Below are 15,954 nucleotides of genomic sequence, written 5' to 3'. Positions count from 1 at the left end.
AAGCAGTTTGGGATTTTACAGGAGAGGATGTGGGATTGATGAATAATGTAGATCCAGTGAAAATTGCAGTGAAAGAGGGAATTGCATATCCTAACATTCCTCAGTACAAAATGACACCAGAGATAATTGAAGGGATAACTCCTATAATTGAGAAAATGATTCAGCAAGGAGTCCTAAGAGAATTACTGAGTAGTCCGTGTAATTCACCGATAATGGGACTGAAAAAGCCTAATGGCAAGTTCAGGATCGTGCAGGACCTGAGAAAGGTTAATCAGATTGTGGTGGCATGTTGTCCCATCGTGCCAAATCCATCGGTGATTCTGTATCAAATTCCACATGATGCTGAGTGGTATACAGTGATTGATTTGTGTCATGCATTCTTTTCAATTCCATTACATCATGACAGCCAGCCAATTTTTGCATTTAGGTTTGGCCAGCGTATTTTAGCATGGTGTCGTATCCCACAGGGGTATACGGAGAGTCCTTCGATATTCAATCAGTTATTGAAAAGGTCGTTGGAAAGTCTGATCATGCCTGAAAGCTCAGTGCTAGTGCAATACATTGATGATCTGCTTGTGGCATCAAAGACACGTGAAGCTTGTGAAGTGGATACCATAGCTTTACTGAATCATCTGGCAGATGGGGGGTTAAAGGTATCCCCAGCCAAATTACAGTTTTGTAAGAAAGAGGTGCATTATCTTGGACATAATATTGAGAAAGGTCTGAGAAAAGTGACTACTGACAGGATCAAAATAATCAGAGAAATGAAAGCTCCAAAAACTCAGAGAGAAGTGAGAATGTTCCTGGGTATGGTGGGATATTGTCGTCAGTGGATAATTAATTTTTCCCTGATAGCAAAGCCATTGATTAAATTGACAAAAAGTGACATGACAGATCCATTGGATCTAGATGCCGAACAATTGGCAGCATTTGAAGAGCTCAAAACAAAAATGTGTGAAGCTCCAGCTCTGGGTATGCCAGACTATGAAAAAGAATTTGAACTGTACTGCAGTGAGAGAAATGGATGTGCACTTTCAGTGTTAATCCAGAAACATGGACAATTGAGAAGGCCTATTGCGTACTTCTCATCGACACTTGACCCTGTAGCTGTGGGTTTACCAGGTTGTCTAAAATCTGTGGCTGCAACATGCAGAAGCCTGGAACAGAGTGAGGGAATCATAATGGGGTATCCTGTAAGGGTATTCGTACCTCACAATGTGGCGATTCTTTTGACGAGAAGCAGAACTCAGCATATGTCAAATAGTCGGTTGACTAAGTATGAGAAAGTGATTTTGGGAGCATCAAATGTGACTCTTGAAAGATGTACGAATGTGAATCCAGCGACACTTTTGCCGGATATTGGGAATGTGGGTATAAAGATGGAAGATGATCATGATTGTTTGGATGTGCTTGAGTACTGTACGAAACCAAGACCAGATATCAAGGATGTTCCCTTGCCTGAGAATGATCATGTGCTGTTTGTGGATGGATCATGCCTGAGAGATGATAATGGTGTGCTTTGTGCAGCATATGCAGTGTGCAAAGTTTCAGAGGTTATGGAAGCATCACCATTGAAAGGAGTAAAATCTGCGCAAGTTGCTGAATTAGTGGCATTGACGAGAGCTTGTGAGATTGGGAAAGATTTGAGAACAACTGTATTGACTGATAGTCAGTATGGGTTTGGAGTGGTGCATGATTTTGGCCAACTGTGGCTACAAAGAGGTTTCTTGACATCGGGTGGAACTCCGATAAAGAATGCTGAGCTGATTGGAAAATTGCTTGAGGCGATACAGCTGCCTAAGGAGTTAGCAGTTGTGAAATGTGCAGCACATGTTTCAGGAGAGGATTTTATCACTGTTGGCAACAGGTATGCTAACGATGTGGCACAGTATTGTGCAAAACTGAATCAATCAATTAACAGGGAGAGAGAAAAGAAAGAAATGTCTTTCCCTTCTGTGATGTTTACTAATGTCCTAGAAACGTGGGATGAAGTAAAACAGTTACAAGATGAGGCAGGAGAAGAAGAGAAACGAGATTGGGTTAAGGCAGGATGTGCGCCAAGAGAAACAGACCATGTTTGGGTCTACAGAGATGGCAGACCAGTGATGCCAAACTCAATTTTGTCGGCAATGGCAAGGATGTATCATGGCTGCAGTAAAGTGTGCTGGAGTAAGACACTGGGTACATGCAAGTCATACTCTGAGAATTCCAAGTCCGAGAGAAGGAACTGGTGAAGAGTATTATGAAGAGTCAGATTCCAGTGATGGTGAAGATCCTGAAGATACAGAATCAGTGAGAAAAGAAGCAGAGAAAGCTTCAAGAGATTCACTGCGAGTATCAGAAGGGAGATCAGATTCTGATTCTGTGAAAGAGCCTGAAGTTTCAAGTAGCAGTGGAGGAAAAAGAAAAGAAAAGAGGAAACACATTGAGACTACTCCTGAATCAGAAGAGGAGGAGATTGAAGAGCCACTTGAGATTATTCTTGAAGAAACAGGGTTAGAAGAAGATAGAGAGGGACAGATTGCGGAAGACCCCCGAGGAGGTGTAGGGAACATTGATGAGGAGCTAGGTAAAGGGACAAATAGACAGCAAGAAGATTGCGTGTCGGAGACCCGAGGAGGGACAGAAGTAGGGAAGTCTCAAATAGTGGTGAAAGAATCTGTGAAAGAAAAGAAAGCTGCTAAGAAACGAAAGCAAAAGGCAATTGAAACAGAATCGGATGATGAGAATGAACAAACAGAAGGTCGAGTTCTGAGAAAGAGAACTTCGATTGGAGAAAGGAGTGTTAAAGAAAAGCTGAAAAAGGTTGTGAAAGGAGATCGTTGGCCTAACAACAGAGTGAAAAGACTGAGATACAGGATAATAAGAGCAAATACATCGGGAGCTGAACAAGTGAATGAGGTATCCAGTCAAACTTCAAAGGCTGAAGAAGAAGAATCAAAGAGAACAAAAGAACCAGTAGAAATAAAAAGAGTTAAAAGACCCAACCAAAAGTACAGATCACCGGAATGGTCTTATGTGACACTGTCTGAAGAAGGAAAAGAAGAAACAGTGACTCAAGATAATCCGGAAGTGGTCTTGAGAGAAGTGGTTGAGGAAAATACTGGTGAAATTCTGAAAGTACTCTTGACTGACATCAGAGAAAAGTCAGATACTGAGGATTCTGACGTTGGAGATTTGATACAATTTGATGTTGAAGAAATTGGAGTGAAAAATGATGAGTATCCAAACTGAGTAAAAAGGATTCACTTGGACTAAGTGAACGGAAGGATCTTTGAAGAAGCTGAAGAGTTTGGAACAAACGTTGGAGATTTGAAGTTCTAATTACTGTAGTGGAGTAGAAGTTAAAGCAGAATGGCTAACATAGAGAATAACCCAAATAGATGTGCCTTCTTTAGAAGGTGGTGCAGGATGTGCTGCTGTTGTACTGGAATATTAATGCTTCTATGGGGTGTTTTAGTTTTATTGGTTACATTTAAGGTTGAATTTGGAATGGATACAGAAAACATGGCTAATATAGAGAAGAATTCACAAAAAGTAGTTCCAATTAGAAATAGTTACATACACAAGGATAGGTCGATTAATAATTTTTCTAGTAATGTTTTTTCTAAACTGTTATATGAATATGTGAAGACGATGGAAGTGAGGGATTGCTATGTCTGCATGCAATTACCTGCATCCGTTTCAGAGGGTGTTACTTATCACCATTTACCAGCTACATATGGTATTTCTTGTAGTATTTTAAGTAGTGTTTTCTATTTGTTAGGGAAAATAGATTATAATATGTCTAACAGGGATAGTATTTTTGGGCACTTGCCAATGAACAAAGAGCTGAATCCAGCTAAAGAAGCTAACACTTTTGGTGAGATTTTTATTGAAGAAAAAGGACTAACATTAGATTACATTTTTAAGAATAATTTAACTTGCAGTTTGAAAGAAGAGGAGAAAGCTTTCCTGGATATGGTAGAGGAAAGAAGAGTGAACATGCAGGAGAAAGGGGGAAAATATGAAGTGAGTGAAACTATTTGGGACATTGAGATGGGAAAAGAGTTGAGAAATGGGGCTAGTCCAACTTTGGCTCTAGATGCACCGCAGAAGGGTAAACTATGCATTACCAGAAGGAGATCCCAATATGATACATATTTTGTAGGGACTAGTGAGTGCCATGATACATACTTCGTTGCGACTGGTTGGGGTTTCAGAGGTGGAGAAGATACTATTTTTCCAGGGGTGTACTATGTGTGTGGGAACAAGGCTTATTACAAGTTGCCTGACCATTGGTATGGCACATGTTATGTGGGTTTGGTTTTTCCTAAGATTTTTCATACAGATAAAATAAGTGATGTAGAAGATATTAACCTATTAAAACGTTTTAAGAGAGAAACTTGGTCTGAAATTGTGGGAGATATTTTTGGGGTTTTGATTCCAGCAGTGGGAATTTCTTTAAATGCTTATGGAATTCGGAAATTGTCCACAGTGGTTGATCGTTTATCGACAAATACCGCAGGAGGATTTCTTTTGGTAAATACGGAGTTAAGTGCCGTACGTGCCATGTCTATGCAAAATCGACTTGCCCTTGATATTCTTTTAGCTAAGGAGGGTGGAGTTTGTGGAATTTTGAAAGTTCAACATTGTTGCACTTACATTTCTGATGAAAGCAGAGACCTGAAGGTCTATATAAAAAATATTACTGATTTGCATGAAGATTTAGTACCACTTGAAACTGGGAGTTTATGGACTAAACTAGCTAATAAGATGATAGCTGTTAAGGATTTTATTACAAAAATAGGTAGTACTATCGTAGGTAGAATATTGTTTCCCTTGTCTTGTATAATTGTTGCTTTGCTGATACTGAGATTGGTGTGTGTGTGTTATAAAAACAGGAGAGGGAAAGAGAAAATTTTAAAAAATAAGAAATCGAATAATTCGAAAAGAGAACCAGAAGAAATTGAATTAGAAGAATTGAGGGAGAGTGTTTACTTAGAGACTAAGAGAGATGATGAAAGAGTGACTGGTGTTTAATGTTGTGTAAGGGGAAAAGACATTTCTGATTTCTCCTAAAAATGGGACTAAATTTTCACTAATTTTTTTTTGGGTTTATTTGGTGATAAAATCACCAAAGGGGGGATTGCTGGAGCAGAGTTTTCTGTTAGAAAATTCTGGGGCTTTTTGAAGCTCTGGCATGTCTATGTGTTTATTAATTAATTAATAATTAACAACTAATTATTTGTCTTGTGCAAGTGAGTCTTATTAACCAACCTGTTTGTCTTAACATAAGAGAAGGTTACACAAGGGTTAGCTTATTTGTGCTGTTTTTCGTATTTACAATAACGTGCAAGTTTTTCATGTTTAAACGTTGCTGTGTGCTATTTATTTTGAGCACAAAATGCTGTCTGAATTAATGCTTTATATGTTGCAAAGCTAGATAAATGCATACACATAAGGGTGTTAGTGGGGTTAACACTGTTTAATCATTATGATGTAGTAATCTTTATTTTGTCTCTTTAATTAAAGATGGTTTATTGCGGCCTATGGAGGCCTTCATGAAATAACTGAGAATAATTTGAAGCTTGGTTGAACTGTGGTGCCGGCAAAATCTGTGATGTGACAAGGGAGACCCCTGCTGGAGTTCAGTTAACAGAAAAACTGACGGTAGTCCTTATATGGAAATTTCCGGGAGGACATCAGCAAGCTTGGAGGATCTCCAAAAGAAATGATGTGTCCTTGGTGAACAATGAACCTCAGAAAGAACATTGTGCTAAAGCCGGTTTGCCGAGGGAAATGAGCGAGATGGATACTTTAATAGTTTCTAGTTCTTGGTTCCTGTTCCGTGATTTGCGTATTATGACTTTTCCTGAGCGGAGATTTCAAGATGTTGCAAAGTTACATCCCTTCCTTTTCGTTCTGCTCAGTGATACAGTTTTACTTGTCAAATTCATGTGGGTTTTCATTGTATTTTGCATTATAAAATGTTAGCTTAGGGAGGGCTCTCCCCGCACTTTCTTTCGTCGCCTTGCTGCGTGAACTTGCGTTGCTGAGGACTGATGCTAAGGACCTTATCCTGAAAAGACTTTTCTAAGAGACTGGTCCTGACCCGTTCTGACACTAGTTAGAATAGGTAACTATGAGAAATGATTTATTCTGATTTTATTCTGACTAATTTTAGATAAAGCAATATAACTTTTAAACATGGTATTGGTTGTTTCTTTCCTTGTTATTTATTGAATACTTTTTGATTATTGTTTATAGATTGTTTATATCATGTTAGACAGCCACTATAATCAGGTCCTATCGCCTAGATATAGATGCAGGGTGGTTTAGGAGTTTTCTTCCCACAGGTTTGCTGCTGGTAGAGTATTGGAGCGTATGTTAGTGAAATGGGCCCTAGTGTATGATGAATGCATGTGCGTGCAACTGCGAAATTACTCTATCTATGGTAGTGGGCATATTTTAGGTACCCTGATCTGTATCATAAGCGAACTGGCGAACAGTGAGCGTGTATAGCCGGCAGGGCAGTGAGAACTATGCAACAAAGAGCAATGCAGAGGCAAGTCAAGCATCGGCGAACAGTGCGCCTGAGAATGACATCATCTTAGAAGTCAAGGAGCTATACCATGTTAGTGGTTATCTAGGACTATAGAGAAATGAGCATAGTGTAAAGGTGGCAAATGGAGAATGGGAGGATCTTGCTTACAGAATCCACCCATTCACCACCTTCATGCTGCATGTATTCAAGAGTAAGACGCAGAATATTTCGGTGCTTTGCAGTGATCAGCTTGTGGACGCGTCCATATATAAAGAGCCCAGCATTAAAAGCCATTGCAAAAGTATTTTAGGGGATAAGCAGGATAGGAATGTAGAGCCCTGTGACGGAGCTGTCAAATGGAACATGGTGAAATTCAGAGAAAAAATATTATCCCATAAAACACAAAGTGGAGAGGCTTATCAATGAGATATGGGCAAACCAAACAGTGAAATGTGTTTTACTTGAATGCTGTTGGATTCTTTCACTTTTCTGTGTCCAAACCAAATAACACTTACACCTCAGCATATATAACCAGATCCAGATATACTAGAGAAGTACAAAATGAAACTCACTTCCTGAGAGCTCCTTGAGGAATTCTCATCAAAATCAGACGTCTGGAAGAGAAGAACAGGCACCGGTTAGTACAGCGCACTTATTTATCTTAGGGTTGCTGCAACAAAGCGAAGCTTGCTACACAATGTACTGGTGCAAGTTTAGAACCACCATCAATACTGTAATCTATTCCACTGCCCATTGCTACCGAAGACTTCGAAAAGAATTCCACAGCCCAGCCTACTCGGACAGATACAAAAATAACATGCTTCAGTAGGAGGAAACACCTTCGACTTCTCTCCACTTCAGTAAAAAGCGATACTATTATCAGAGTTAGGGTAACCTTCAGCACACTGATGGGCAGAGTCAACCACAACAGACTTCAAGCCTGACACATGGCACCAACAAAGGCATTGACCCACAAAGGGATTATCAGCTTGTGGTACTCTGATGAGAAAAAGCTGTTTCTCCCATCTCCAGTGAGAAATTATACCTTCAACCTCCTCACCTAGAGTAGGGAAAAGCTTTCAGAGTCTTCTGTGGGACCAGCTTGACATCTTCTCTCCGTCCAACTGGTATAGGCCATTGGAATTATTTTCTTCTCCAGCTTTCACAACCACACCCAAGATGGCTGCAGAACATTATTGCTCAACAAACTTTACTTCACCCTTTAAGGTTTTCATTGAGTAACACTTAGTAGGATAGCTAATAATTATTAGTGGATAAAGGTTTATCATTCAGTCTAGAGGCTCAATAGTATTGCTATTCCTGGAAGTCATGCTCCATTGACAGAAGGAATATGGACTACATATGAATTAGTTCGAGGAACGATATCCGATTTGGACAACATTATCTCCACCACAGTAAGGTCACTAAGGGTGCATCGGTTATTTTCGTGTGTGTGTTTGTGCGTGTGGTGAGACTTGTAGAAAAGATCACTGGTTCAGTTTGTTTGAGAAGAAAGCTCCTGTGTGTCTGAACCCCTAAAAGCACACCCCCTTATCCAGAAAGATACTGTTGTGTGACACTGCAAGCATCAAAGACATGTAGGATTCTCAGCTGGTCCACATCCTTCCCACTTACACGTTGGGCTGCCAACGTTTCATCATGTGGATCTCTAAGCACAAGTCACATTAATAATGCAACATTAAATTCCAACCAGTTTCTCTGATGGTTTTATCAAGCCCATTTGGGCATGATGCCTCCATTTCTGTGGAAGTAGTTTTGGCGTAGCTTGCTCAGCAAAATCTGCTCCTAGTGCTCTGAACTCTGATGATGTGTAAGGGCAGAAGAGCTTTTTCTGCACTTGTCTACCCTTAGAAAATATTTTGTTCATTAGTAGTCAGGAAGCAACTTGATTTTTAAGGAACACTCCTAAACGTGTATTGTCACGGGCTATGTATGTACCTTGAGTCACCAAAATGGCTTGGGTAGCGCGCATACGAATAGGACACGTTACAACGCACACATTTACAACACATGCTTTTACAACACTGTTTTTACATCGCAACATCCATTACAACGCATGATTTTACAACGCATGCTATCACAACGCATTTTTAGAAAGGAAAATGCTACTTACCAGTATGCATCTGTTCTTGGCATGTAGAGCTGCAGATCCACACACTGAGCATAGATTGCCATCTGGTGTTGGGCCCGGATGTGTGCACTTGTTTTTGTCTTGGAAAAGTCTTTGGAAGTCACGGCATAGGTGACTCCTCCTTTGGATCATAGTGCGCATGGGCATCGGCTCCATCCTCAGATTGTTTTTTGCCAGCAGGGAAATTAGGGAGTTTTGTAAGAAACAGAAAAGATGCCCATGTGTGCTGTATCTAAATAAGATAATACTGGAACAGATAAAGGTAGCCGGGGAGGTGGGTGGGCGTGTGTGGATCTGCAGCTCTACATGCCAAGAACAGATGCATACTGGTAAGTAGCATTTTCCGTTCGAGGCATATGAGCTGCAGATTACACACTATGCATAGATTGTATAGCAGTACCGGCCTCTAGCGGCGACCACCAGTATCTGTGGCAGTAGTTTGAAATAGTGTTTTGAGTACAGCCTGGCCACACTAGCTTGTTGTTTTGTTTGCACATCTACACAATAGTGTTTTGTGAATGTGTGCGGTGTAGACCATGTGGCTGCTTTGCAGATGTCATTTAGGGGAATGTTCCCTAAAGATTATATTGAAGCCCCTATCTTTCGGGTAGAGTGGGCTTTAGGGGGAACAGATAAGGTGCGTTTAGCTTTGTGATAGCAAATCTGTATGCATTTGACAATCCACCTTGCTATGCCAGATTTTGATATGGGGTTGACTTTATGTGGTGGTGAGAAGGACACGAAAAGTTGTTTGGTCTTATGAAAAGGTTTTGTTCTTTCAATGTAATAAAGCAGTGCTCTTTTAACATCTAGAGTGTTAGGAGCTCTTTCTGCAACTGTCTGTGGTTGGGAGAAGAATACGGGCAACTCCACAGACTGGTTGAGGTGGAAGGGAGAAATAACTTTAGGGAGGAATTTTGGATTGGTTCTGAGAACAACTTTATTATGATGGAGTTGTAAGAACGGTTCTTGAATAGTTAGTGCTTGTAGCTCACTGACTCTTAAGGGAAGTAATGGCTACCAGGAAAGCAACTTTCCATGTTAAAAACTGTAGTTCGCATTTGTGCAGAGGTTCAAAAGGAGGATCCATTAGTCTCGTGAGGACAATGTTTAAGTTCCATACAGGGGAGGGGGGGGTTACCCTGGGGGGAATTATTCTTTACAGGCCTTCCATAAATGCTTTAATGGCAGGTATCATGAAGAGTGATAAGTGTTGTCTATTTTGTAAATAGGCTGCTATGACAGCGAGGTGTAATCTAATAGACGTATAGGCTAAGTTACACCTTTGGAGATGCAGTAGGTAACCTATAATGTGTTGAATGGACACATCTAAAGGATTGATGGTGTTCTTGTGGCATTATATCACGAATAGTTTCCACTTGGCTGCATAGCAGGCTCTAGTGGTGGGCATCTAGCTTGTTTGATAACGTTCATACAGTCAGGGGCCAGATTGCTAGGTTGAGCTGTGCTGGGTCCGGGTGTCTGATCTCTCCATAGTTCTGAGTTATGAGGCGTGGTGAGAGATGTAGTTTTTGGTGCGGGACTAGAGACAGTTCCAGTAATGTGGTGTACCACGGTTGTCTGGCCCATATTGGAGCAACTAGGATGAGGGTTAGTGAATGTTGCTGCAGTTTGCGCACCCCCAGTGGGATGAGTGGGAGAGGCGGAAAAGCGTACGCAAATCTGCCTGACCATCTCATCCATATCGCATTGCCTTTGGACAATGGGTGTGGATATCTGGAGGCAAAGTTTGGGCATTTGGCATTTTCGTGTGTGGCAAAGAGGTCTATCTCTGGGTGCCCCCACAACTGGCAAAAGGGTTGAACTTGTGGATGAAGTTTCCACTCGTGAATCTGTTGCGTTTGACGACTTGACAGATTGGCAATGCTGTTCTTGACTCCTGGAACATGTTGGGCTAGGAGAAAAATGTTTTGAGGAATAGCCCATCTCCAAATGCTTTGCGCTAGTTGGGAGAGCTGTAGGGAATGTGTCCCGCCCTGTTTCTGTATGTAGTACATGGCTGTCATGTCAGTGCAGACTAGGACAGCTTTGCCTGATATTTGCGTTTGGAATGCTTTTAGGGCCAGAACAATCGCTAGTAACTCCAGGTGATTGATGTGGAGTAACTTTTGTTGTGGAGTCCACCTGCCCTTTATGGTGTGATGTAATAGATGTGCTCCCCAGCCGGAGAGTGATGCGTCCACTGTTATAACAATCTGTGGAACCAGCTCGAGGAACGGTCGCCCTATGGAAAGGTTTTTGGTGTTCCACCACTGCAGAGAGCGATGAGTGCGGCCGTCCACCAAAACCAGATCTGTTAACTGACCTTGAGCTTGGTTCCACTGACTTGCTAAGCACTACTGCAGAGGACGCATTTTGAGTCTTGTGTGAGGTACTATGAATATGCAAGAGGCCATCATCCCTATGAGCTGCATGAACACTCGAGCTGGAAGAGAGTGTTGCGGCTGAAATTTTGTTAGGAGTCTCTGCATGCTTGCTATCCTGGCTGGGCTGGAGAATCCAAGTGCTTTTGAGGTGTCTATTGTGGCACCGAGGTACTGTTGTATGTTGGACGGTTGTAGATGAGACTTTGCGTGGTTTACTGTGAACCCTAAGTCGTGGAGTAGCTGGATTGTTGCGTGAGTGTGATGTACACACTGATTGTATGAGTTAGCTTTTATGAGCCAATCGTCCAAATATAGTAAGACGTGAATGTGAGGTCTTCTCAGGTGAGCTGCAACTACCACCAGACACCTGGTGAATACTCTGGGTGCTGTGGTGACTTCGAAAGGGAGTACCTTGAATTGGCAGTGCTGACCCTCCACTACAAACCTGAGATATTTTCTGTGAGAGGTGTGAATGGGAATATGGCTAGCGGTTTGAAGTCATTGGGTAGGGGTGGAGGCAGAGCGGGTGTTGTTAGTTTTGCCTCTACCCTTGTTATTATTGCCTCTGTAGCCCCCTCTCTGATAACCCTTGGTGAATGTGGTTTGGGTGGGAGTCTTGTAAGACGTGGAGGGGTTGGGTGGGAGTCTTGTAAGACTTGGAGGGGTTGTCTGAAGAATAGCCTCTGGAGTTGCCTCTGTAAGAGGAGCGACGAAAGGAGCATCTGGGAGCTTGCGATTGCAAGGCTCCCATTGATTTAGCAGTGTCCGTGTCTTTTTTCATCTTTGAGAGATGAATCCACGGTAGGTCCGAACAAGAGGTGGTCTTTTGTGAGATATCAAAAGTATCCATTAAAAAAATCCACATCCACGGGGTCTGTGTGCAAGTCAACCCCGTGGTACTGTGCAGCTCTGTGAACCAGCTGGTTAAAGCCCATGGTATCCTCTGGAGGGGAAGGTCTAGAGGGATAGATGTCATCCTGTGGCACGTTAGGGACATCTGTTGTATTGTAATCGTCCCATGGGTCTGGGGTATGAGGTGGATTAGGATCTCCTAGTGGCTCATTATCTGCACCCTCCCCTGTTTCAACAGAAGTGTCATCATCGTCCATTGGTGGAGGAGATGGTGGAGGACAGTAGGAGCTGGAGCGGTGTAGGCGATTCCAGTGGTCTCTTTTTAGAACTGAGAATCAGTTGACCAGTCTTTGAAGAGTCTTAAGAAGAGCCTTTTGGGTGGGAGGCATGTCCTTCGGTGCCGATTTTTTTGGTTACGAATGGTTGCGCGGCACCGACTGTAGAGCGGTTTTGTGCTCTTTGTGCTTGGAACCGTGAGGATTTGAGGTGTCTGTAGGGCCTGCGGAACCAGTTATTATTTCGGTTCCGTATGCTTTTTCGGCTCCGAAGTTTGAGAGTCTGTAGTCTTCGGTAGAGGCTTTTTGGTCGGTTCCGATAGTTTTTTCAGAGTCGAGGGATTGGCGCCGGTAGGTTTGGGTGCCGAGTGAGTCGATGTGGAGGCAGTAGTGGGCACAGAGGAGGAGGACGGTGTCTTCTTTTTCGGTACCGGGGTCTGAGTCTCGGAACCAATGGCAGGCAGACTCAATCCAGAGTGGCCTGAAGGCTTTGTTGTTGGCTTCTTGGCCGGACCCGTAGGCGGGGCGCGAGAAGTACTTTCTCGGTGTGCACCAAGGCCCGAAGGTGAAGGTGTGACCAAAGCCTTTTTTGGTGGTTGGGGGGGGGGGGGGGGGTGGGGGGGGGGGAGGGGTCGAAGGTAGCACTTACGACCCGTTGCCCAGGAGTGATGTCTTCGATGTCGGAGTCTGCTTCGGAGGCGTTGACGAGGTCTTCTTCGACCCGCTCCTGTTCTGGTACATAGACGCCCTCTTGGAAGAGGTCGTCGGGAATGGAAGTCGACGAGCGAGCCATTGTTCTTCGAGCTCGACGATCCCGAATGGTCATTTTGGAGCAGAAAGAGGCACAAGCTGGACAGTCTCTGGCCTCGTGCTCCAGTGAAAGGCAGAGGTTACACACCTCATGCAGATCTGTGTGTGGGAATTTCAACCCACAACGAGGACACTTCTTGAATGGAGTCCTTTCCATGAGCCAGATGTAGAGGCCCAGGTTGGCCCGAAGGCCTTAGTCGACAACCGGAATCGAGGACTTCGAAGTTGGTGAGATGCGCGAGGATCGGGGATCGTGATCGAAAACAATACCCTAGAAAAGGGTGAAGGATTGCGCGTCGAAAGTGGGATCGGTAACGGTACCGAGCAGGAGCGCGAAAAACACATCTTAGCCCGATGGCGGAAAAAAACAATCTGAGGATGGAGCCGATGCCCATACTCACTATGATCCAAAGGAGGAGTCACCTATCCCGTGACTTCCAAAGACTTTTCCAAGACAAAAACAAGTGCACACATCCGGGCCCAACACCAGATGACGATCTATGCTCAGTGTGTGATCTGCAGCTCATATGCCTCGAACACTACATTTATAACGCATTCCACTACAACGCATACCACTACAACGCATAATATTTTTAGGGCAACAGTAGCGTAAGTGTTGGATAGTGTAGGGGTAAAAAATACTATTCCCATTCCAGTGAGTGCAACTATAGGGTAAGTGTTGGATAGTTCAGGGGTAAAAATAACTATTCCTATGTACCCCAAAACCCATACCCACCCTAAAACTTAAAAAAGCCCCATTACTAACCTTATAATGCGTTGTAGTGGAATGTGTTGTAGTGACATGAGTTGTACTGGCTGTGCTGTAATGGCATGCGATGTAAAGGCTGCTGCGTTGTAACAGCCACGTTGTAAAGGTAGTGCGTTGTAATGACTGCGTTGTAATGGATGTTTCCCACGCACGCACACAAACACCAACACACACACGTGCATGACCATCAAGGACATAGCAACTTTGACCTCTTAACTCCGCTACTCAACTGCCTCTTACTTGATGCTGGTGGGCTAGAGAAAGGGAAAGGCGTAGAGACTGTTAAAAATAAGCCAAGATGTTTATTTCCATTTCCTTTTGCTGCCTTTATGACCTCTGAAACCAGGTGTAACATGGGCAGTGCCAGAGGTGTCAAAGGGAGACCTGTGGGTAGGAGCTACAACCACCGGCTGCCCAGTTATGGGGCCCCACTGGCATGCTGAGCTGGCACTAATTTAGCTCAAGGAAGCCTCAGGGTTTAAATGTGGTGAACAAAATCCTAAATACTTACATCCCACACAGTGTAAATGAGCATTGAACTGTATTGTAGAGATTGCCTCTCATTAAAGAGTATTGTTCATTTTAGCTGAATCTCACTTGCTCAGCTCTTTGTTATGATATCAAGTGGAAGCGATGTTTTCTAATGGTCTGGGTCAAAGCAGATTTGCAATTGAGGTACTACATTTGATTTTGTTAGACGGATTACTAATCGTACGTTTAATACATCCTTTGCATCTTCCTAGGCGTTCGCACACCAAACAATGTTAAATCAAGGGGGAGTTGGCTTTTAAAGATGGAAGTAAGAGGGATTAAGAATGTAAATCAACCTGTTCGGACACTACAGTCTGTGGTGATTGGTAGTGGGTTATGACCTAGTCGGGTGCATTTCCGGTTATGGTTACTCCTACTCACAATGGTCTGCACTAATATTGCTTTGTAACAACGTACTAGTTACTTCATTACTGAATGCAGTGGTCAGTGGCATCAACGTCTAAATTGTCTCTCTCAAAAATAGCCTTTCTTTACTCCAAATCAACCCCCAGATGAAGCTGGATGGAGTCCTGGAGATTACGTGCTTAAATGGTAGCAATATCATTTACTGTAAGCCCCCAAATAAACGAATCAACTACTGCTTCAAAACTAGACAACCAGACTGCGGAGGCACAGCCACATAAACACCCTCTGAAAGTGTTCTACTTACTATCAGGGGAGGCAAGGATCTGGATCAAGTTCAAGCAGGAGAAACTAGTACCCACTAGAAGCTAATCGGGTCCCAAAGTCTAAAACCCATCTCTTCTGGCTGGGGTGCCGCTGAAGTTCAAGCAAACTGGGGACCCTGACTAAAGAACATTGAATCGAGGCAGACACATCCTCAACTAAAATTTAACTTGCCCACCAGACAATATACACATCGTGGTAGAACTACAGCACTCAAAGTGACAGAAATGTGATACACATGACTTTATAAAACTTTGAAATAAAAAAAGAAATGAGTGCTTCATACCGAGGTGGCTGGCTCCAGCTGCTTCAGTTTGGTCTCTGTGGCTAGGAGTCGTCCCTCTGTCCTGAAGAGCTGGATCTGCAGCTCGTCGCATCTCTCGCCCAGCTCCCTCAGCTGCTTGCGGTAGGAATCTTTGTCCTTCAGACTCTTGGAGTACTGCTGATGGAACTGTTCGCGCGTCAGGATCGCCTGGACGAAGGATTAAGTTTGCAGGTTTATTGGCAGATTTACGCCTAGGGAACTATAGGAGCAGTTCTTTAAAGACAGAGCGCTTTTTAAGTCCAACGTTGACATCAAGCAATTGACTTCTAATACAGATTGCAAAAAGCAGGCAGTTTAGTTTAAAATGTTGTCCTGAGTGAGAGGGTGATACAGAATGAAGATGAACTGGGCTTGTTTTCTGCTGAGTGGAAAGCTGTGAAAGTTCCACGAGGAGCCTGGTGAGTTAGTATGAGGGTTAAATGCGATAACTTTGGCAACCTAAGGCCAGTAGTGGACTGTGTAGCTGGAGTTTGTGTTAGTGGTTTATTTGTCTAGTGAAAGGTTTGTCGGCTGCACAGTGTTGAAGTTTGGAGAAGGGAGATGAATGTAGTTAACATATAGTAGGTACTTTTGTTAAAAACATTAAATCAGTTGTGTTATAGTCATGGATCAGTTCTCCATCCCACACTCTACCCCTCTG

At 43.1% G+C, this 15,954-nt stretch overlaps 1 protein-coding gene across 6 annotated transcripts in view; it reads right to left on the bottom strand.

Annotated features, from left to right (window-relative positions):
* CARD9 (caspase recruitment domain family member 9) overlaps positions 1-15,954 on the bottom strand; it is a 276,679-nt gene that overhangs the window by 36,545 nt on the left and 224,180 nt on the right. For all 6 annotated transcript variants that reach the window (XM_085613178.1, XM_085613196.1, XM_085613172.1 and 3 more), the window contains 2 exons: positions 15,276-15,461; positions 7,099-7,140 (listed from right to left, as the gene is read on the bottom strand). In XM_085613178.1, the coding sequence (XP_085469304.1) occupies positions 7,099-7,140; positions 15,276-15,461 (228 nt within the window). The remainder of the gene's footprint in view (positions 1-7,098; positions 7,141-15,275; positions 15,462-15,954) is intronic.

Source organism: Triturus cristatus, chromosome 1_2 (assembly GCF_964204655.1).
Source record: "Triturus cristatus chromosome 1_2, aTriCri1.1, whole genome shotgun sequence".
In the NCBI taxonomy this organism is placed as follows: domain Eukaryota; kingdom Metazoa; phylum Chordata; class Amphibia; order Caudata; family Salamandridae; genus Triturus; species Triturus cristatus.
The sequence above is the reverse complement of the archived record's forward strand: the minus strand, read 5'-3'. Positions and strand labels throughout refer to the sequence as shown.